Source organism: Giraffa tippelskirchi, chromosome 9, assembly GCF_054371585.1.
Source record: "Giraffa tippelskirchi isolate mGirTip1 chromosome 9, T2T-mGirTip1v1.2.pri, whole genome shotgun sequence".
Taxonomy (NCBI): domain Eukaryota; kingdom Metazoa; phylum Chordata; class Mammalia; order Artiodactyla; family Giraffidae; genus Giraffa; species Giraffa tippelskirchi.
Genome location: NC_137283.1, coordinates 125,610,927 through 125,635,371, shown reverse-complemented (window position 1 = coordinate 125,635,371; position 24,445 = coordinate 125,610,927). Strand labels below are relative to the sequence as shown.

The window sequence follows — 24,445 nt, the reverse complement described above, 5'->3', positions numbered from 1 at the left end:
TTCCTCCCCTGCTACCACCCTCCTACAAACTACCTCTCACTTGAATTATTCATTTTATTTATTTTTTTATTTGGTCACACTGTGTGGCACGTGGGATCTTAGTTCCCCAACCAGGGATCGAACCCATGCCCCCTGCATTGGGAGCATGGAGTCTTAACCACTGGACCACCAGGGAAGTCCCTCGCTTGACTTATTGAAGCAATAACTAGTTGTTTAGTTGGTATCCTTACCAATGCTTAGTTGGTATCCCTACTTCTGCCCTTGCCCCTCTGTAGCCTATCCTCAACCCAGCATCCAGAGCCATCCTTTAGAAAGACAGGCTGGATGATGTTATTTTCCTATCTGCTGCTGCTGCTAAGTCGCTTCAGTCGTGTCCGACTCTGTGCGACCCATAGATGGCAGCCCACCAGGCTCCTCTGTTCCTGGGATTCTCCAGGCAAGAACACTGGAGTGGGTGGCCATGTCCTTCTCCAATGCATGCATGTGTGCTACGTCGCTTCAGTCGTGTCCGACTCTGTGCGACCCCATGGACAGCAGCCCACCAGGCTCCTCTGTCCACAGGATTCTCTAAGCAAGAATACTGGAGTGGGTTGCCATTTCCTTCTCCACTGTCCTATCTAGAACCTTCCAAAGGATCTCATTTCACTGAGTAAAAGCCAAAGTCACTAATATGGACCATCATGCACTCCACGCACTGTCTCCTCTCAACAGGCCAGCTCAGACTTCGTCTCTGTTAAGTCACCTGTTTGGTGAACCCTTTCTGAACTGTCATATCTAGAATTTCAGCTAGCAACCTAAATGTCTATGGACAGATGAACAGATAAAGATGTGGTACATATATATATAATGGAATGTTACTCAGCCATTAAAAAGAATGAAATAATGCCGTTTGTAGCATTATTACAATTATCATACTAAGTGAGCTAAGTCAGATAAAGATAAATATTATATGATATTGCTTATATGTGGAATCTAAAAAACCCGATACAAATGAATTTATTTACAAAACAGAAACAGATTCACAAACATAGAAACAAACCTATGGTTACACAATGGGAAAGGGGTGGGGAGAGATAAATAGGGAACTGAGAGTTAACAAATACATACTACTATATATAAAATAGATAAGGTCTTACTGTACATCACAGTCAACTCTATTCAGTATCTTATAAAAACCTATAATGAAAAAAGAATCTGAGAAAGAATGTATATGTACATATATATATACACACACATAAATAATATGTATACATGGGGCTTATATATATATGTATAACCGAATCATTTTGGTGTATACCTGAAGCACTATCAATCAACTATACTTCAAAAAATTTTTTATTTTTTATTTATTTTTTTAAAATTTTTTATTTATTTATTTATTTTTTTAAATAAATTTATTTATTTTAGTTGGGGGCTAATTACTTTACAATATTGTAGTAGTTTTTGCCATACATTGACATGAATCAGCCATGGGTTTACATGTGTTCCCCTTCCTGGACCCCCCACCCACCTCCCCCCCATCCCATCCCTCTGGGTCCTCCCATTGCCCCGGCCCTGAGCCCTTGTCTCATGCATCGAACATGGAATGGTGTTCTGTTTCACATATGATAATATACATGTTTCAAAGCTGCAATGCCAAAATGAAACAAAACAAAATTTAAACTCCTGTCCTCACTAACTACTAGGCTCCTTGCTTTATCTTCCCCTGTAATGTTGATTGCCAACTTACGTATTCTTGTTTCTTATATGTTGCCCTTAATGGGAATGTAAGCGCTGAGAAGGCAGAGGTACATAGAAAAGCACACATGGCTGGTGCTCAGTGCAAATCTGGTCAATGAATGAATGGCTCCCTCTGATCACTCAGGTCTTACTGCCAAAGTCTCCTTCTTGGAGAATTCCTTCCATGTCCACCCTATCTAATGTCACTTCTCCTTCTGTCTAGCACATCATCTTGTTTTATTTTGCTTTTAGCACCCATCACAATCCAAAGTTACCTGTTTTCTTATTTGTCTTTTGCGTTAAAATATAGGCCCATGAGAGCTCCAACTTATTTTGTCCTGTTCACGGCTACATTTCCAGCACTTAGAACAGAGCTTGGCACAGAGTAGATTTCAGTAAATGCTTCTATTGGATGGAGCACCTTTATGACAAAATCAATCCAAATGCATTATTTTTTTCCCCATTTTTTAAATCCAGAAAATTAAATGCACATCCATATACCTTTCATTTCAGCTCACCAACAGTTTTAAATTTTGCTAAATTTGCATGCTCTCCTTGATCTAACTATGCTGGTGTTTTAAGCAAAATAAAAAGTGTGATCTCTTCTCTATATCTTTATTATCTATCTGTACACATACATACACCCACATCCCACCACATAACCATTCAAACCTTTCCAAAACCATTCAAAAGTATATCATGACATTTCATTCTTAGAAACTTTAGCATGTATCTCTTGAGAACAAGAATATTCTGCAAAACCAAAATACCAATTTCCTACCCAAGAAAAGTCATGTTGGCACAGTGCTATAAACCACACTATATTGTCTACATTCAGAGTCTCTGAATTGCTCCAAGGATGTCCTTCAGAGATTTTTTTTCCAGTTTGGGAGCCTATTAAGATCACTTACTGCATTTGGTCCCACTTAATTTTCTTTGCCCCCATCATTTTGTCATTAATGGTAGCGAACTTTTGAGAAGTTCAGGCCATCTGTCTTGAAGAATGTCTCATAGAGGATGTCCAGCCATAAAACCATGTTCAAAAGTTAATCTAATTTATTCTTTTATTGTGTGGTTAATTAACAAATTTAATATACAGAGTTCATTTTTTCTATTTATTTTAAATTTTAGAGCTTGCTGTTTTTCATCTGTTCTTTTGGCCACACTGTGATGCTTATGGGATCTTAGTTCCCTGACCAGGGACTGAACCCAGGCCCTTGGTGGTAAAAGCATGAAGTCTTAACCACTGAACCACTGAGGAATTCCCTACTCTTCATGTTTTTGATTAAATTTCAATTTCTTGATTACATAAAACATTTAAGTGGTTCAAAAGTCAATACCAAATAAAAAGATACTTTTAGAAAAGTCACTTGCATCTTAAATTCTTTCACTGTTTTAGCCCACTTTCCAGAGGTCACCTTTTCATAGTCCTTGTTTATCTGTTCCATTTCTTTTATGTTATCTATATATATATATGCATTATAAATACATATCCATATTTCCCCTTGTTTCTTAATCAAAAGGAAGCATACCATATCTAGTGTATGTATGCTTCTGCATCTTGCTTTTGCCTTCTAAAATATATCCTGGAAATTATTTCATATCAGCACACAAACACCTTTTTTTCTTCTATAGAGCTGCATAGTATGCAGTTGTGTGGTTGTACATACATGGATAATCCTGCATACATGTTGTTTTGTTACTCATAAAAACCCATTTTTTAAAAGCTGAAGGATAATTGCTTTATAGTATTGTGTTGGTTTCTACCAAACATCATCATGATAAACCCAATTTTTTTTAGTGGGTCATTATGGACTGAATGGTATGGACCTAACAGAAGCAGAAGATATTAAGAAGAGGTGGCAAGAATACACAGAAGAACTGTACAAAAAAGATCTTCACGACCCAGATAATCACGATGGTGTGATCACTCACCTAGAGCCAGACATCCTGGAATGTGAAGTCAAGTGGGCCTTAGAAAGCATCACTACGAACAAAGCTAGTGGAGGTGATGGAATTCCAGTTGAGCTATTTCAAATCCTCAAAGATGATGCTGTGAAAATACTGCACTTGATATGCCAGCAAATTTGGAAAACTCAGCAGTGGCCACAGGACTGGAAAAGGTCAGTTTTCGTTCCAATCCCAAAGAAAGGCAATGCCAAAGAATGCTCAAACTACCGCACAATTGCACTCATCTCACATGCTAGCAAAGTAATGCTCAAAATTCTCCAAGCCAGGCTTCAGCAATACGTGAACTGTGAACTTCCAGATGTTCAAGCTGGTTTTAGGAAAGGCAGAGGAACCAGAGATCAAATTGCCAATATCCGCTGGATCATCGAAAAAGCAAGAGAGTTCCAGAAAAACATCTATTTCTGCTTTATTGACTATGCCAAAGCCTTTGACTGTGTGGATCACAATAAACTGTGGAAAATTCTGAAAGAGATGGGAATACCAGACCATCTGACCTGTCTCTTGAGAAACCTGTATGCAGGTCAGGAAGCAACAGTTAGAACTGGACATGGAACAACAGACTGGTTCCAAATAGGAAAAGGAGTACGTCAAGGCTGTATATTGTCACCCTGCTTATTTAACTTATATGCAGAGTACATCATGAGAAACGCTGGGCTGGAAGAAACACAAGCTGGAATCAAGATTGCCGGGAGAAATATCAATAAACTCAGATATGCGGATGACACCACCCTTATGGCAAAAAGTGAAGAAGAACTAAAGAGCCTCTTGATGAAAGTGAAGGAGGAGAGTGAAAAAGTTGGCTTAAAGCTCAACGTTCAGAAAACTAAGATCATGGCATCTGGTCCCATCACTCCATGGGAGATAGATGGGGAAACAGTGGAAACAGTGTCAGACTTTACTTTTTTGGGCTCCAGAATCACTGCTGATGGTGACTGCAGCCATGAAATTAAAAGACGCTTACTCCTTGGAAGGAAGGTTATGGCCAACCTAGATAGCATGTTTAAAAGCAGAGACATTACTTTGCCAACAAAAGTCCATCTAGTCAAGGCTATGGTTTTTCCAGTGGTCATGTGTGGATGTGAGAGTTGGACGGTGAAGAAAGCTGAGCGCCGCAGAATTGATGCTTTTGAACTGTGGTGTTGGAGAAGACTCTTGAGAGTCCCTTGGACTGCAAGGAGATCCAATCAATCCATCCTAAAAGAGATCAATCCTGGGTGTTCACTGGAAGGTTTGATGTTGAAGCTGAAGCTCCAATACTTTGGCCACCTCATGCGAAGGGCTGACTCATTGGAAAAGACCCTAATGCTGGGTAGGATTGGGGGCGGGAGGAGAAGGGGACGACAGAGGATGAGAAGGTTGGATGGCATCACCGACTCGATGAACATGGGTTTGGGTAGACTCCGGGAGTTGGTGATGGACAGGGGGGCCTGGCGTGCTGCAATTCATGGGGTCGCAGAGAGTCGGACATGACTGAGCGACTGAACTGAACTGAACTGAACTATGGACTGAATTGTGTCTCTTCAAATTCATATGCTTAAATCCTCATCCCCAGGTAACCATATTTAGAGACAGGTCCTTTCAGGAGGTAATTAAGGTTAAATGAGGTTGTAAGGGTGAGGCCTTGAGCTAACAGAACTGGTGTCCTTACATGAAGAGGAAGGGACACCAGTGTTCTCTTTCTTTGTGCACAGAGGAAAGTCCATGTGAGAACACAGTGAGAAGGTGGCCATCTGCAAACCAAGGAGAGGGGCTTTAGGATAAACCAAACCTGCAGACACCTCAGTCTTGGACTTCTAGCCTCCAGAACTGTAAGAAAATAAATTTGTTGCTTATGCCACCCATTCTGTGGTATTTTTGTTACGGCAGGCTGAGCAGACTAATACTCGGATACTAGAAGAGTTAAAGAGCTATAGATTTCCCAGGAAAATCACCTAAAGATTGATTTCAGAGAAAATCACTTTTTAAAAAACTTAAAAGACATTTCTGGAGGCTCCTTGGGGAGGAAGTAAGGAAGAACCAGCATTCCACTGACCACAGAGTAGGAAGCAGTTTGCATTAAGTTGTTTTAAACACCAGTGTGAGCCTTACAGGTGCAGGCCCACTGGAGCATCACTTTCTATTTTGGCTCACTCCCGAAATCTCAGTCACACACGTGTCAAGTTGTCTTCTTGCAGACTTTGGGCATGAAGGAGGGAAACCGTCTCATTACTGCAGGGCCCTCAGTGGTCCAGGCTTTCCAGGATCCGGGGATGGCCTTATGGTATCTTCTTTGAACAAAACCAGGCTGAGGATGGAAGAAGCTTCTTTTACTTTTGGTTTGTTTATTTATGTGGTTGTTCTAGGTCTCTGTTGTTGCACATGGACTTTTTCTAGTGGTACGCAGGCTTCTCATTGCAGTGGCTTCTCGTTGTGGAGCACAGACTTTAGGTGTGGGCTTCAGTAGTTGTGGCACGTGGGCTCAGTAGTTATGGCTTGCAGGCTCTAGAGCACAGGCTGAGTAGTTATGGCACACGGGCTTAGGTGCTCCTCAGCATGTGGAATCTTCCAAGACCAGGGATCGAACCCATGTCCCAGCCTTGGCAGGCAGATTCTTATCCTTCAAAGTTGCACAAGATTTGACTAGACAATGAGAATTTCCTTCTCTATCTGGAGATGCAGAGGGTCAGAATCTTGGAAAACATCTGAGCTATTCTCACTGAAAGTAACACTAGTAATTTCCAGAGGAGTAACTCTAGAGAATATACAGGAAGGAAGAGCATCTGTAAGTTTCAATGATCTAGGTAAATTAAAATATGAAAAAAGGGCTTAAACTTTTAATAAGAAGGAACTAGAAGAAATCTATTCCCTTTACTGCTTTGGGGGTTAATTTTCATTTCACCAATGAGACTGTGAGTGCAAATGTGGTTTGGTCCAAGTTAAGGACTCTAGTCTCTTAGTCAGGAGCATGGAGGGCCCTGAGCTGGAAGGAAGGGACCAGGAGCACTGGTGCTTCTAGAAGGAAACTCGATGGGGTCACAGAACTTATGAAATCACACATTAATGCCATACTGCAGAGCTGTACATTTTCCAGCATTATGCTCCACACTCAACCTGATCTTCATTCCCTCCTTCCCTTCTATCCACTGAACTGTTCAAATAACCTTTTCATTATTGCAGAAATGTAATAACGTATGCTGTAGGAAATTGGAAATTCAGAGAAGCAAAACAAAACCCATCACGTTCCCACCATTCACAGGTCACCACTCTTAACACTTGAGCACATGTCCTTTGTCTCCACACATGTCCTTTGTCTCCTTTACACACACACACACACACACACACACTTACAGTTTGTATTTTCTAACCAAACTAAGATCATACTGGGCCTATTGTCTCTCAGTCTGCCTTTTCCAATTATTACCAACTTTCCATTGCAGGGAAATTTCCTCTAATATCCAGGCTACATTTGAATTTCTACAATTTCCCCCCAAAGGTTCTCTATAACTGGTTTATCCAAATGAGTAACCACTCCAGGACCATATTCTGCATCTGGTTTTTAAATTCCTTAACTCTTGTTTAATTTAGCATAGTCCCACTTTTATGACCCTGACTCATTGAAGAAATCAGGTCATTTGTCCTGCAGAACATCCCACCTTCTGGATTTGCCCCATTGCTCCCTCAGGCTGTTGTTATGTTTGTTTTTCTAATCATTGGCTTTCCTCTAACTGGAAATTATATCTAAAGGTCGTATGAGGTCAAGTTGCACACAGAACACATCATTGGGAAGGGTGTGTATTTCATGGATATCATCAGAAGACATCTAACACCGAGGTGACTCACCAGGAGCGATGCTCAGACTGATTCCTGCCTGGGTTTGTGTGTAGAGAGTGTGTGTGTTGTTACTTTGTGTCTTGTTGTGTTGCTTAGCTACTGTACTAATGTCCACCAAACATTCATCATGATGGCTTTAACCTAAGTGAACACCTTTTCTGAATTTGTTCCTAACACTTTAAAATACATGGCACTGGATTACAAATGCCCTTGAGGTATTTCTAGAGGCTCTGTCCTCCAGAAATTCAGTACAGTAAGTCCCCTACATACAAAGCTTCAAGTTGTGAACTTTCAAAGATGCGAACGTGCATCTGGTTCCAGCAAGGAACCAGAGTCTGTGCCATCAACATCAGATATGAGTGACACTGCCGCTTGCCTTCCATCTCCTATTGCTGACGATCCTTCAGCTCTACCATCTCCCACCTTCTCTCTCTCCTCCTGTCAGTAACTCTTCTTGTCTGTTCACTCGATGCCAGTCCCTGTATGCCAGCTGATGTACTGTACTCCTGTACTTCTCAAGGTCCTGTACTGTAAGATTAGAAACATTCTATTTTTTTGTGTTTGTTTTTTATGTACATACTATTTGTGTGAAAAGCATTATAAACCGACTACAGGACAGTACTATATAGCCGATTGTGTTATTTGGGTACCTAGGCTAACTTTGTTGGACTTACAAACAAATTGGACTTATGAACACACCGTCAAACAAATCTTGTTTGTATGTATCTTCTTGTAGGTCCTTGCATCCATCTGTGCTATGTAAGGTGTGATGCTCACAATATCACCTGGGAGGCATACTCCCTAAAAGGTCATTTAGGGAGCACCTCTATAGGTACCCTCAGTCTGATAAACTGTTGAGGCTTAACTATTTTGCAAATAAACGAAGATAAGCTTAAAATCAGTCATCCAGAGAAGACTGTTCTTAGGAGAGGAACCAGCAATGAGTGTTTTAGTGTAGGAGTTCAGTCTTAGCCCTAGCCCTTTTTTCTTTTCTCTTTTCTCAGCTGCTGCTGCTGTAGTTGCTCAGTCGTGTCTGACTCTTTTCGACCCCGTCAACTGTAGCCCGCCAGTCTCCTCTGTCCATGGGATTCTCCAGGTAAGAATACTGGAGTGGGTTGAATACTGGAGTGGGTTGTCATTTCCTTCTCCAGGGGATCTTCCCGAACCAGGGATTGAACTTGAGTTGCCTGCTTGGCAGGTAGATTCTTTACCGCTGAGCCACCACGGAAGCCATCTCTTTTCTCAGAGGGGTCAGCAATTCCCAGTTGTCTCAGCCACACCCTGTGGGCCTGTGTTCTTCATATCTGTATCATCAGCTGTGGACTCTTGGTGCCTTGTTAATGTATAAAGTGCCATAGATACACACGAAGGCTGGACGGCCTCTCTTTCCACTGATGAGTCCCATGCTCGGTTTTTGGTATCTCCCAGCTCATCACCAGGCACAAACCACTGTCAGTTCATGCTGGAACCAGGTGAGCCTCCTGATTGTGCCCTCTGTCTGGAGTAGTCTATGAACCCATCCATCCAACATTCCACTGCTAGACAGCTATTCCTTAAATTCCTTTTCTTTGTTCCATTTGGGCTCACTTTTTGGCTGACAACTATTGGCTACTCAATCAAGACTAAATTCTTTTGTCTAAACTTTATTCTTGCATAGGAAGGCCCTATGGAATCTGACCCTATTTTGAATTATTTCCCCAAACCTACCCTTTGTACTAATCAGAGATGACTCCTTGAGGCCCTGTTATTGCTTCTTTTGGGAACTTTGTCACATCAGCATCCTTTCCTAAAGGATTTCTCTCTTCTCATTCCCTGAGAAAGTCTGATTAATCCTATGAGAGTTGGTTTTAGGAGATGGGAGGAAAACTCCATCCCATCACCCCATCGGAACCTCAGCAGCAAAAAACAACGGCTAACACGTGGCATGGCATCTACAACAAATGCTTTTGAATTATTCACACCTTTGATTTCTATGGTTTGCTTTGATTATTCAACTATTAATTCATTGTAAGTTCTTTGGAGGAGATGGTCTTATTGATATTTCTAAGTTAAAGCTCCCAAGTCCATTCCTCTTTTTCTGTGAAGTACTGTCTTTAAGCCATCTTAAAGGCTTAAAGGACCCGTTTGTCCTTTAAACACACACACATATCTCTGGAGGTAATTCTGTGTTTGTTTCTACCCTACCCCAGTGTCCAGCATCTTGCACTATTATAAGAATCTCCTAGAAGAGAGCTGAGATCCCCCACATGTAGCTGTGATACTATTTCTTCTGCTAGCAAGTAAGAACATCTGGTCAACGTCTACCTTAACAGCCTCAAACAGGAGGCAAGCAGAGACTGTTGAACAGAACTTGGAAAGGTCATCTCATTTCTCCTCATGAATATCTTACAAATCTGAAAGGTTTAAGTCATTTGCCACCCAAATCCCCAGAGTTACAAAAGGTGTGCTTCAAATATCTTAGAATCCTGAATATTTCTTACCCCTGAATCTTGGTGGTCCACATTTTTAATCTTCTCACCTTCCTAGTTGTAGGGTACCACTTAATTTCTGGGACACAACAGCTCTGCTTGACAGAAAGAATATTCTCACTTAGTCTAGGGTATTCTTTGGAAGGAAGAATGACAGCAAATGTGACAGTGTCTCATGTGGTACAAGACTGCTTATCATTACAGAGCGAGACCCTGGAGGATCCTATCTCTCAGCAGACATTTTTCTGGTCTTTTAGGAACTTTCCTGTTTTCCCCACCCTTCTCTTTTAGTAAGTAGTAAACTAAGAGTAGTAGATAAGTTGTGAGAAGTCAGAGGGTACGTAACTCCATCCCTACCTGTGCCATTCCACTCGGCTTGGCACACATGCATGTGGCCGCGCTCTCTGAGACCTGCTCTATTTTACTTATTTCTGGTTGCTGATGCCACCTCTGCAAATAGCATCATCCCTATACTACTTTAAGGAAGAATAATCTGTCATTTGGTTTTGCATCTGGAGAAATAAAAAAATAAACAAACCAAGAGAATAAAAATGGAGACTCAGAAATAAATAATCGGGAAAAAATGAGTAGTGATGACATTTATTTAATACTCTTCTCTATATAGCAGAAGACAAAATGAAATCATTGTTACTTCAACAAGCTGGAGGCCTGTAATTGTGACCTTCCATATCTTTCCTTTGATTTCCTTCTAAACTCAGGAATCTTTTGTTGGCTAAATCCCAGCCTTTTTTTTTTTGCATCCCCGGGCCAACTTTTTGGCTTGCTTGGGAACAGCTGCCAGTTCTCTGTGCTGCCAATCAGTCAAGAAACGTGCTCACATTGAGGGCCTGGCTCCATCCCACCCAGGGTGCTGAACGCTCTCACTTTTTCACACACAGCCTTTGCCAGGCTGCACACAGAAGTCCAGCTCAGACAGGAAAGCTCACTGCATCACCAGTGAGCTCGGAAGAGGTGCCAATGTCAGTGAGAGAGACTGTCAACATATTTGAGGAGTTGATGGCACAATGAAAGATTTTAGTATGTGTACCAAGTAAATGAAAAACAGAACACTTCTGAAATATCAGGAAACCAAAAGTGCCATTGTTTACTTGCTCCTTGAAAGCAAAACCAATCTACCCCTTTGTCTGGCCTGTGATTTGGTTAAGAACCCAAACAAACAAGAAAAGAAGCAGAAAGGTATTAACTGATAAATGCCAACAACTATTTTACTTTCTTTGTGTTTCTAAGAACAGCCTTTTCTGCTGAAAACCACACACTACTACAACGCCTGGATATGCTCCCTTTTATTCAGGAATTTTCTGAATCAATTTCCTGGCTTACAACTTGTCCAACCAAGATTCCAGGTGTTCTCACCATAAGAAGGGTCCCTTTCCAAAGTTGTCTGCTTGTATAGAACACCTCCAGAAATGTCACAGACACCCTGACAATAGAGCTGAAACCTGAAGACATTTGGGGACATTCCAAGTTTCTGAATGGAATGTGAATCCATTAAAATGATTAGGTAATTTTACTGATATCCTCCCGTTTGTGCCAAGTGGTAGAGCTGCCAAAGAAAAGACAGAATCAAAACCGACTCTTGGATTCCAACTCTGAGTATTTTGGTGTGGAAACTGTATTTTCTTGTAACTCATTTAAAAAACACACCATGCTTTCACTGTTTAATTGCAATCTCAGTTTTCAGGAAGCAAAGAGAAACGAGATCTATAATCAACGTTTCTCTTCTGTTCGGCTTTCAGTCTAAATGGTCCTGCGCTTTTATTGGCAAAGGAGGGCAGGTAATAACAGTGTACAAGAAACCTATTCTAAGAAGCACTGGCTCAAGTGAAGTACCACTACACCATGAATGACTCAACCCTGTACTCACGAGTGATTACTCTGCATTGATAAGGCCATGCTAATTGGACAATGGCTTGCTGCCAGCTCATGTTGGCATGACCTACAATACCCCTGGCTGACAGCTAACATGTCTATCACATCTTTTTTTGGGGGGGGGGGTAAGCTGGATGGGAAGTGGAAATAATTTTGAAAAAACCCTCCCAAGTGCTATTTAACTTCTTATCATGAATTAAAAGTTTAATTAAGTATCCTGTTAAAGGCCTGGGTTCTATGATTAAATATGACAAAAATAATACTTCTGATTCCTGATCAAGTGAAGAACTTTACAGCTTTGAACTCTTGTCTTTAAAGCTATTACTAATTTTAATTGAAATAGCTAAGAGATTCCATAACAGGGCAAAGAAAGAAATGTACCGGATGTTTAGTTCATATAGAGAGAAGAGTTTTAAAATGAATAGATATACTGGAAACTACTTTTACAAAATTTAATTCAAACAACTTTACTGTCAAAGGTTTTATAAATGGACCTATTTTAAAATGTTGATGACTGTTTTTATCCTATATTATACAGGGGGAAATAGGTATAGTCAAAGAAAGTCTTAATCTGGCTTTGAAATCAGGTCACTTAAAAATAATTCTTAGACAGGTCTTAGTTTTTTGTCTACTCAACTCCTTCTACTATGCCAAAAGAGGAACACATCTCTGCTTAAAGTTCTTTAAATAGGACTTACTGGCCTCAGGATTTAGAAAATGTAAGAGGTTTGGAAAGAGCTTATCTATTTCAGTTTTAAAATTAGCTATTGCTATGGCTATTTTCACCCCAGATTTCCTTCGCTCTGTAGCAGTGCCACTAAGCAGCCTTCAGAGATGGAATCACAATAGTATTAGCACTCCATTTTGTGGCTTTGCTTTTATTGCACCCCCATCTGAGACAGAGGCCCAGATTTCAGGGCTGGAACTCACCTCTGTGTAACTATAAATATGTTCTGCCTTCAGGCAGTTCAAAATTATCAGCATGATTCTAGGACTTGAAAACTTCTTACTTGCCAGCAAGTAGTTACCTGGGATATTTTGACTTATTATTTATTCACTTTTTTTTTTTTCATCTGCTGCCAAGTCTCACTAATGCAACTTGGAAAATTGCACCACATCTTTTAATGAGGACTCTGAGTCATTTCATCAGAGAAGGTTGTGCTTTCCTTCTAGGGGAATAATAACACCTACTGTCTATACAGCACCATCCTTCCAAGAAGTTTAACTTATCACATTTCATTAATCTGAAGAGCAGACTTGAAAGACAAACTGGTGCCCAGCATTGTTACTCCCTGCATACCCACATGGACATTGAGGTCATTAAATGAAAATAATTTTTTTCAGGATACTTCTGAAATGGTTATAGAGTAGTGATCTACATTTTCTACAAGCTGTCTGTGCTCTAGGTTATCATATAGCCCAGGGGTTCTACAGCTCTTGAGCTGTCATCTGTGAACTCTCGTAAGACCATCTCCAAAAGGTCAGGGAGGATTTACAAAGAGAAGAGAAGTAAGCTCACATCTCTTTTGAAGCCAAATGAGTCTCTCCTTTCCAGACCAACCTGCCTCCCATCTCCCTGGTCTTTCCCTACCTCTCAATCCAAACATCTTGCCTCTCTTTCTGACCTGCAGGATTTTTTTTTTTTTTCTCTCCCTCCAGTAGGAACCTAGAAAAATTCAAAGACCATCAACTTGTCGCCTAGGCTAGGTATCCAGGGATCATCCAGTTCAACTCCATCAATTTCGAAGGATGAACCTTGCTAACTTGAGTATTCCCACTTGCTCAGGCGATCCTACCCTCTTTCAAGTCCTCAAGAGCAATTCTTTTAGGGACTAGTCTTGTGTCTCCCATATCAGCAAGTTTTCTCTCTCTTTTGGAAGTTTCCCATCCACCCAAGGATGAGTCAGGATGAGCTCTGCTGTGCAAACAAACAAACACCAAGTCTTAATGCCTTAACATAAAAGTTAATTCCTTATTCATGTCACTGTCTGATTTGAGTCAGATGGCTTTCCTCCAACAGTGACTCAAGAATCTGGGTTGTGGTTCCACCACCTAGGAGTTCTCTGACACCAGTTCAACGGATACAAAAGAACAGGAAGAGCTCATGCTTACTCTTAACTGCCTCAGGCTAGAAGTGACATGTGACTTCCTCTCACCTTTTACCGGCTGGATCTACTTACCCAGCACACCTGATTGTGAACGTGGTCTTCCTGTGTGTGCAGGAAACAGGAAAGTTGGATATGAGTGAATATTGATAATCTTTATCTTCGGGGGCAAGTGTGCTGGAATTTCTCCCTACTGAAAACAAAAGTCCACAGAAAACCTCTCGTGACGCTATTTCCCTCCAGTTTCTGGCTCACCTCTCTACTCGCTTTAAATCAAAGGCTTAAAAAAATGTAGCCTACGTGAGCTTCTTCAAATACTTGGTTTTTGCTCCTATTGCTTTCCCAAGTGCTCAACGAAATCATGAATTGCTTCCAAATTACTGGATGGTCAATTTTCAGCCTTCACCTTAGCTCACTCCCAACTTCATCTGACATAGTTGATCACTCTCTCCACCCTGAAATACTTTCATTACCTGGCTTCTGACACACTACACTTTTTTTTGCTTTGCTTTCTACTTCAATAGCTGCTCTTTCTTAGCCCAGGACCCTATTGCCTCCTCTTTTTCTCTCTGATCTCTTAGTTCTGGAAAGACCCAAGAATCAATACCAAGACCACTTTCTCTTTTTTTTCTATCTATACTTATTCATTTGGCATTTGTATGTGGTCTTGAGACTTTCAATATCCCCAATACTCTGGTATTAAAATTCTATCTCCGGGCTAGATTTCTCCCATGTATGTCAGTCATGTATATCCTTACTGTGCAGCAGACAACTCTGAAAGGGCTTCCCTGGTGGCTCAGACAGTAAAGAATCTTCCTGCAATGCAAGAGATTCGGGTTCCATCCTTGGGTAGGGAAGATCCCCTGAAGAAGGAAATGGCAACCCACTCCAGTATTCTTGCCTGGAGAATCCCATGGACAGAGGAGACTGGCAGGCCATGAGGTCTCAAAGAATCAGACACGTGTATATCCTTACTGTGTAGCAGACAACTCTATCTAGATGTTAATAGGCACCTCAGACTTAATATGTACAAAACAGAACTCCTAATCCTGCCCCACCCATACCATCTGAAACTTATTTCCTTCAGGCTTTCACCAATACCAGGTAACAGCAACTGCATCCTCCCAACAGTCTACCAAACCTTGGAGTTATCCTTAACTCTTTCTCTTTCACCCTGTATTTAATCTACAGAATAATCCCATAAGCTCTACCTTCAAAATATTACCAGAGGGACTTCCCTGGTGGTCCAGTGGTTAGGACCCCATGCTTCTTCTAATGCATGGGACCTGGGTCTGATCCCTGGTCAGAGAACTAAGATCTCTTAAGCCGCGCAGCCAAACAAACAGATGTTTGCAAACTTAAAAAAAAAACATTACCAGAATCTAACATTGATCACCACTCCACTGCTATCACCCTGGTTTGGGCTTTCACGTCAGGCCTGGTTTGCTACCTCAGCATCTTCAACACTTTCCGTGCTCTGCTCTTGTCTGCTTTCAATGCATCCTCACCCAGCAGTCAAAGTTAACTTTTCCTGTGAAACCCTCCACTGGCCTCCCAGCTCATTCCAAGGAAAGGTAATGTGCCCTGCTTGTCCCTGATTCTTCTCTGCTGCGACACCTTCCACGTACCCTTTGTTCACGTTACTACTGTGTGTCAAACAGGCCAGGCCGTTCCGGCCCCAGGGCCTCTTCCTTGCTATTCCTTCCACCTGGATCACTCTTCCTCTACAGGTCAGCACGGCTGTCTCCCTCACCTTCTTCAGGCCTTTAGACAAAAAGCATCCCCCAGGGACCTCCCTGGTGGTCCAGTGGTTAAGAATCCACCTTCCAATGCAGTAGACACAGGTTTGATTTCTGGTCAGAGAACTAAGGTCCCACATGCCTCGGAGTGACTGAGCCCAGTGCGCCACAACTAAGAGAGAAGTGTTAGCATTGCAGCTAAGATGCCATGGGCTCCCACGTACTGCAACTAAGACCCGATGCAGCCAAATATAAAATAAATAAATACATTTTTAAAAAGTCATCCTCCAATCAGGCCTTTCCTGACCACCCTATTTAGAATGGCAATATCTGAACCCTGATGATCCTTAACCCCCTTCCCTGTTTTATTTTCCTCAGTGGCATCTGACAAAGTCCATGTTGTAGTTATTTATTTTCTCTCTCTCCTTCTCCCCGACTGGAATGTCAGCTCTGTTGTGTTCACTAGGTTCATCCAGCACCTAGAATGCTGTCTCCTGGTACAACCTTTGATAAACATTTATAGGATAAAGGAATAAATGAATGAATGAATGAGGTAACAGAAGCTCAAAGAGGTTGACTGGCCTGCTCAAGACCCCATGCACAGTTAGTGCCAACGTCCTGATTGTGGTTTTCCCAACCCTTCATGGTTGATGTTCCTCAGTTCCTAAAATTGGCCTACTCTACTTCAGAGGTTCATCTAGGCAATAAATGAGGGGACGCCAAAGGGCTGGCTCTGTGCTTCGGGGTGGGGGAGTGCTTTGCGTTTCTTGGTCAGGTCATGTTCCAGAGACCCCCCCCAACCCCGCAAGAATCACGCTCGGGCTCAGAACGCTGTGGGCATCCTCTGCTCATCCAGCACTGAGCACTTTCTGTAGTATGACATCCTGAAAGCACTGTCCAAAGATAATCATGCCTGTCTTATTGCTTCTTTAAAAAACTGGGCCTAAGCCATTCCAGGAACATTAACAGCTTTCATCGCCTCTAAAAACTTTCAGACAAGAGGATTCTATCATTTCCCTGCTGGCCTCTGGGCCCAGCAGCACTACACAGGGACATTCTTTACTGCACCCTGTTGTGGAGACTTCATAACAAATGCCATTTTTTTTCAGAACCCTTTGGGTCAGTTTTCCCTTTTGTTGAGCACTATCAAAACAAGATCTGTCACAAAACATTGGGAGGGAGAGAGAAACTGAAAGATACAGGAAAAGCAAAAGATAGAGATAGTGAGTGAGCAAAAGTCTGAAATATATTGACACTTACGAAAACCTGAGGTTCGCCTGAAGGGGCCATATATACGTACGTCCACCCTACAGCCATTCCTTGGGTGAACCTTCCCCTTCTCTGGAGAGTGAGAGCACCCGGGAAACAAGCCCAGAGAAAGGTACCAGAGCCTTGGCAATAAGCTCTCTCCGTCTTGTTTGTTTGTTTATTGATGACAAATGAGAACTGGATATATTTAAGGTATACAATGTGATGTTTTGATATATGTGTACACTGTGAAATGATTACCACTAAAAACAAATGAACGTATCTGTCACCTCCCATAGTTATCTTTTATTTTTGGGTGGGTGGTGAGAACTCTTGAGATCTACTCTCTTGGTGAATTTCAAGTATACTATATGCTATTATTAGCTACAGCCACCATGCTGTACATTAGGTCTCTAGAACTTATTCATCTTATAACCAAAAGTTTGTACCCTTTGGTCAGTATCTCTCCTTTGGCCCTACCCCTCTGCTTCTGGTAACCACCATTCTATTCTGTTACTATGAGTTTGACTTTTTTCCTTAGATACCACAAATACGTGAGAATATGCAATATTTGTCTTTCTCGGTCTGGCTTATTTCACTTGGTATAATGTCCTCCATGTTTATCCATGTTGCCACAAACATCAGGATTTCCTTTTTTTTTTTAAAGGCTAAATAATATTCTCTTGTGTGTATGTATGTGTGTATTTACATACAGACCTCATCTTCTTTATCCATTCATCTGTTGACAGACACTTAGGTTGTTTCCAGATTTTGTCTATTGTGAATTATGCTGCAATGAACATGGGAGTACACTGTCTTTGAGACAGTGATTTTATTTCCTTTGGATATAGACTCAGAAGTGGGATTGCTGGATTGCATGGTAGTTCTACTATTTTTAATTTTTTGAGGCACCTCAATACTATTTTCCACAATGGCTCTACTAATTTATATTCCCACCACAGTGCACAAAGGTTTCCCTTTCTCCACATCCTTGTCAGCATACCAAGAACGGCCTTGCCATGCTTGGCACATCAACCACTTTCTCTTCATCTCTTAACTCAATATACGCTTTACTATTATACACTAGATGATCTGTTTCATTGTTGAATGAAAGCACTAAGGACAACGCCTTATCTGCTCGTCTTTGCTAACACACATTCCTGGATGTGCTATTCAGTGAGGAGCCAACACTCAAGTCACACAAATCCTAGGGACTATCTGTCATTCCATTTTAGGGGGAAAAAAAAAGGAAGACAATTGCATGACTCTCTGACTTCCAGGAGGCCCCTTTCAGTTGAGAGACTACACCGGCACTGTGGTGGGCTCAACTCTGGCAGGTAATGGTGCTGCCCATCGGGGGTCAGGGTTTGGGGCTAGAATTGCACAAGTGGACAGCAGCTGCAGGCTGCAGCCGGGTCTGGCCTAAGCTGACTGAGCAGGGCAGTGGGAGGGGTAGCAGTTTGTATCTGGAGATCTCCTAGCCAAAGATGGAGCTTTTGGATTTGGCCGTGCTGGTTCATGAGAAGCTCAGTGGCTGGCCGGCCGAGAGCACAGAAGTGAGCCGAGTGAGAACAAGGCTGGGACAAGGGCCAGAAGGTGATCTGACCATGATGGATTATGAAGATTTCCAAGGAGCTAATAAAAGGCTTTTTCTTACATCATAGGAACCAAATGCCAGTGAGTTCCAGGCAGCTATTTTTCAAGGTAGTGTTTATGATGTTTGTTTGCTTATTCACCACTTAATTCAAATTCTATGAAGTCATTCACTGACCTAAGTAGGACAATGATCTTTGAGTCTGCAAGGACCTTGCAGTGTGCACATAGCAAAGACAGAAAACAATGCCCGGTGCCTGGGGCCACAGGAGAGGGCTCTGAGCAGAGGGACAGGCTTCGGAAGGGGGTCTCAGAAAAAAATTCCAGAGCCACAAAGGAAAATGCCATGGGGGTTTGCTCGCATGCCCATCAGCGAGATGCTTAGAGCTGGGTTACTGACAATATGAATTCACATATCATAGGAAGGAAAAAAAACATCTAGCTATAGCTGAAGGTTTCAGGCACATAAATAACCAGAACGTTTTAATGATTTGGAAATGCAGATGACACAGGGGCAGAAATTATTTCACACGACTAGAAAGAAGAAAATCAGCATTTAGCAGATTCTCACTTAACTGGAACACAAACAACCAAAAAGTTCCAACAGCAGATTTTTAGGTGACATCTCTACAGTGTGCCTCTGACTTCAAAGAGTGCCCAGTGCCAAGGAAATCAGTGATCATCAGGGATTTGATCTAAAAAGAAGCTTTTAGATTAGGTTTTACTGCCTTGGCATTGTATTATGATACATAATTTAAGGACTTCAGAATTTTAGGGGTTTTTACAGGTAAGAACTGGGGCTCAGAGAGGTTAAGTGACTAGACAAAGATTACAGAGCTTACTGGGGTAGGCAGGAGGCCAGGGCTTATAAGGTACAGGGTCCAGGGAGTTTTAAGATGTGGTCAGCAGTCATGGAAGAGAGACTAAATTATGTAAATAATGGTTTTCATTTGTAAATATATTTTAAAATAATCTAACTTTTTAAAAGCGGTAAAAAACATAAATTAGGTGGTTCTCAAACAGATACAGATAGTAAATTAACTGTAAACTCCACCCCCTCCCCAAAACCATTCTGGGTAAGTGGGATTCTTGGCAGATATTTTCAGAGAATTCTAGAGTGAAAGTAAATTCAAAAGGCATTCTTGACACCCGCCCCTCTAGAGATGAAGAAAGAGTCTTACATTTGATGAAGTCCTACTAGTTTAAATGGAGACTTTTTTTAGGTTTGAAACTTTTTTTAAAAATAAATTTATTTATTTTAGTTGGGGGCTAATTACTTTACAATATTGTAGTAGTTTTTGCCATACATTGACATGAATCAGCCATGGGTTTACATGTGCTCCCCATCCTGAAACCCCCTCCCACCTCCCTCCCCATCCCATCCCTCTGGGTCATCCCATTGCCCCAGCCCTGAGCATTTGTCTCATGCATCGAACATGGAATGGTGTTCTGTTTCCATGTTCAACGCATGAGACAAATGTTCAGGGCTGGGGCTTTTATTTATCCTCTCACCTCATGATGGATTAAGTAGCTGCCCATTAACACAGATGAGGACAGTCCAGCTCAGGATCACTAGTCACCAGGCAGCTGCCTCTCCTTGGCCTTCCCACATCACTTGGCACATAAATATCCCTCCCTACCCCAGCCCCGATTATATGACCTTCAACTGATTGGCTCTTTGGCATCTGGTATTGAGACCTTTTTAGTTATCCTCTTGCCAGTGGTGTGAGGAGTAGTAATGGAGGCTTTCACATGGGTACGTAACAAAGAATATTCATGTGAAACTGCTATGTCACCCTCACTTTGCCAGCTGACCACTCTCCTGCTTTGCAGACATTGCTTAACAGGGGACTGGATCTGGTGACCCCTCTGACTCCCTGTCTATTTTTGTTTTTTTTGGGGGGGGTACAGAGGGACTTTTAAAAATTGAAGAACAGTTTATTTAAATTGTTTCAGGTGTACAGCAAAGTGTTTCAGATTTATATATAGGAATATATATGTATCTATATTCTTTATCAGATTCTTTTCCATTACAGGTTATTATAAGATATTGAATCTAGCTCCCTGTGCAAATAATATTGTCTTAAAGTCTATTTTGACTAGTATCAACAAAGCTCCCCTAGCTTCCTTGCTGTTTATCTATTTTATATTTTGTATATAGTAGTGTGTATGTTTGTTTCTTAGGTTGAACTTGAATGTCTTTCTGCAGAGCAGGTGCTTGCCTCACCATTGCCTACTTCTTATATAATGAAAGTGAAAGTCATTCAGTCGTGTCCAACTCTTTGTAACCCCATGGAGTATACAGTCTATGAAATTCTCCAGGCCAGAATACTGGAGTGGGTAGCTGTTCCCTTCAACAGGGGATCTTCCAAACCCAGGGATCAAATCCAGGTCTCCCACATTGCAGGCAGATTCTTTACCATCTGAGCCACTAGGGAAGCCCACTTTTTATATACAACCTGCTTTATTTATTTACATGATTTCTAGGCCTCTGGAGGCACTGGATTTATGACCTCTGGGACTTAAAGCTAGTTACACCCATCATTCCTTCAGGGTGACTGGGTCCTTGGTTTCTCCTAGGAGTGCTGTGAAGAGCTGCTCTGTGGATCATGGCACAACTCTGGGGCTCTCTTTGTACAGACTATGGATGTGAGTTATGCAGTGCACAGCCTGTGCAACTGTCAGTGGCCCTAGTGTTGGTGGTGCATAGGAAATGACTCTGGCCTGAACACAAAGCCCAAGGCTGCCCAGTGTTACCCTTAGTCCCACAAAAATGAAGAGGAGTCAGGATGATGGAAGAAAAGAAACAGCATATGCAGTTCAAAGGGGTGACCAATTTAATGGTCTGTCAGCATGAAGCCCATCTTTTGAGTGCCGGCAGCTCAAGCTAGTCAATTGAATATCATCTCTGGACAGAGCAAGTATATCTACTAGTGTCCCCAAGGTACAGAAGTGACTGGACTCCCCAAAGTAATTAAGAAACCTGAGTAGGGTATTTTCAACAATGGTGAGAAAAGCAAAGTTTACACTTCTTAGAATCTTACTATATTAACTGTGAAAACGACCGCTTGCTTTTACTTTGCCCCCTGGGCAAGGAAGGTGCTGTGAATACTTTCATTCTGCTACTCTCAAGGGAAGTCAAGTGTTCCTTCAACCATTTGAAAGAGAAAAATCATAGCAACAGTCCCAGTGATTCAGATCCCACATCTAGGATTGTACTAAACTTTGGTCAAACGACTCAAAACCCGAAGAGTAAGTGAACTAGAAACTATGAGAGGCTGCGAGCCACAGGTGAGGTTCAGATTCATGCTTCCGAGACTTGAAATGCATCAAATAGAAACCGGCTCAGCCACAAACTAACATGTGGGTAACTTGATCATCAACCCACGAGCGGGGATGTGACACTGCGCCCACCTTCCAGGTCCACCTCCCAGTCAGCAGGCCTCTATTAGCAACCACACGAACAAACCAAAGTACTGTACCTCCTCGGGCAAGCTGACCACCAAATCATTTTTCGTCTGTCCGACCAGCGCCTGCCAGAAGTATTCACTGCATGCGGCCAGCACAGCTCGGTGGGCCCGGAACTCCTTCCTTTCCACGATCAGGGTCACGTCACAGAGAATATCCTTTTTGCGCTGGTCATTGAGGCCCAGGAGGATGTTGGTGCAGTGGACTGTGGACTCATACACATACATGGGGGAGTCAGGCTTCTCATCCACAGACATGCCGTTCACACCCTGAAAGAGAGCAAGCCAGCCTGGGTCATCGCGGCTCCCTGAGTCAGAGAGACGGTGAGAAAGGATGCTGACGTCCTGTGAGCCACCACCCTGATGGAGCCAGGCTGAAAGGCGCAGAACTGCTTGTTAGCATCGTATGCTCAGTTAGCACCATGAACTCATAAAACATCTGGTAAGTCGTGTTCTATGGCTGACTTTTCTCCTTTCCCCTTACTGCGTCTTTTTAAACCTCATGGAAACAAAGCCAGGTCTTTTAATGGAACACCCCAAACACTTAAAACACATACCCACTTTAAAACTTGGCAGTTTTGATTTTGTTAGTGGACTGAAAGGGAACTTTCACACATACTCAGTCTTGGTGCAAGTATTAGCTGAGCTTTGTGTTAAGAGGAAATGAATCATTCAGAAGTATTGGCAATGCTGCCTTGATGAAGCAGGTGTTTAAGTTTCTGGGCTGAAATTTGGCCAAGATGCCAAGCGGTTAAACATCTAATCACAATACATAATTTAACATGGGAACTAAATGGACTGTGTATGATGGAGTGGATGTAGCCACTTATCTATTGCAATTGCCCTCCACCACTTCAGACAAAGCACAGCTGCCATAATGCTACTACTGTCATGAAAGGCTCTTGAAAAGAAGTGGAAGTGTGCTATCATTACTCCAGCAGACTGGATGTACACTCTCTTCAAGGAATACAGTATATCACATTAGGAGTCAAAAAAAAGATATATTCAACAGTGAAGATTACTTTTACAAAAGGGTTCTTTGCTTTAAGAAGTGTCTGTCCACTGACGAATTTAAAACGTCTAATTAATTGACCTAACAGTTGCGCTAGTGGTAAAGAACCCACCAGCCAATGCAGGCGACATGAGAGATGTAGGTTTGATCCCTGGGTCAGGAAGATCCCCTAGAGTAGGAAATGGCAACTCACTCCAGTATTCCTGCCTGGAAAATCCCATGGATAGAGGAGCGTGGCAGGCTACAGTCCATGGGGTCACAAGAGTCAGACATGACTGAAGTGACTTAGCATGCAACAGTTTTCCAGCAATGTTTACACCAGTATGAATTTCAATAGTGAGTCTTACTTTCTTTTTGGCTTTATTCTTCATTTCATTTTTAAAAAATTTAGACAAATTTTGGCAGTGTTGCCTGGCATTCGGGATCTTAGTTCCTTGACCAGGGATTGAACCCATGTCCCCTGCAGTGGAAGCGTGGAGTCTTGACTACAAGACTGCCAGAGAAGGCCTTCTTATTTATTTTTTAAAGAGTTTTAACACACCATAAAATTGCATAGCCTAGAGCATGCAATCTTGACATATTATGGCAGATATTCACAACTGTGAAACAATACTAAGTCACTTCAGTTGTGTCCAGCTCTTTGCGACCCTATGGACTGTAGCCCGCCAGGCTCCTCTGTCCATGGGATTCTCCAGGCAAGAATACTGGAGTGGGTTTCTATTTCCTTCTCCAGGGGATCTTCCCAACCCAGGGATGGAACCTGTGTCTCTTATGTCTCCTGCATTGGCAGGTGGGTTCTTTACCACTAGTGTCACTTGGGAAGTCCAAAAATGTATTCTCCGAATACAGTAGTCCCTTGGTATCCACTGGAATTGACTCCAGGACTGCCCACAAATACCAAAATCCATGGATTTTGAAACCATAATCACAATCAATATACTGAACATATTCTTCACCACCAAGTCTCTTTACATCCCTTAACAATCTCTCCCTTGCACTCCTCCATTCACCTACTGATGGATACTTGGGTATTTCCAGTTTTGGGTTGTTACAAATAAAGCTCCTCTGGATTAGTGTATAAATCTCTGTACGAATGTAAGCTTTCATTTCTCTCATGTAAACACCTAGAGATAGAATGGATGGATCATTTGGTATGTGTAAGTCTAACTTATAAAGAAACAGCCCCTGTTTTCTAAAGCAGTCTGTGCCATTTTACATTTTCCATGGCAATGGATGAGAGTTCACTTCTTTCCCATCCTTGCCACCATGTAGTATGGTCAGCCTTTCTAAGTTTGGTTGTTATAATGGGTGCACTGTGGCATCTCTCGGTGATTTCAGTTTGCTCTTCTCCAGTGACTAAAGATATTGAGAGTCTTTCATGTGCTTATTTGTCATCTATCCATTTTCTTAGAAGAGCATGAGA

General features: G+C 42.0%; 1 protein-coding gene across 3 annotated transcripts in view; it reads right to left on the bottom strand.

The window, feature by feature from the left end:
- The window catches only part of BACH2 (BACH transcriptional regulator 2), a 378,167-nt gene that overhangs the window by 64,179 nt on the left and 289,543 nt on the right, over window positions 1–24,445 (bottom strand). For 2 of the 3 annotated variants that reach the window (XM_081528504.1, XM_081528502.1), the window contains one exon: window positions 22,026–22,280. In XM_081528504.1, coding sequence (XP_081384630.1) covers window positions 22,026–22,268 — 243 coding nt within the window. In that variant the 5' untranslated portion in view covers window positions 22,269–22,280. Of the gene's footprint in view, window positions 1–8,048; window positions 8,572–20,846; window positions 22,281–24,445 lie in introns of those variants that run through there. The other variant, XR_014064956.1, reaches the window with a different exon arrangement.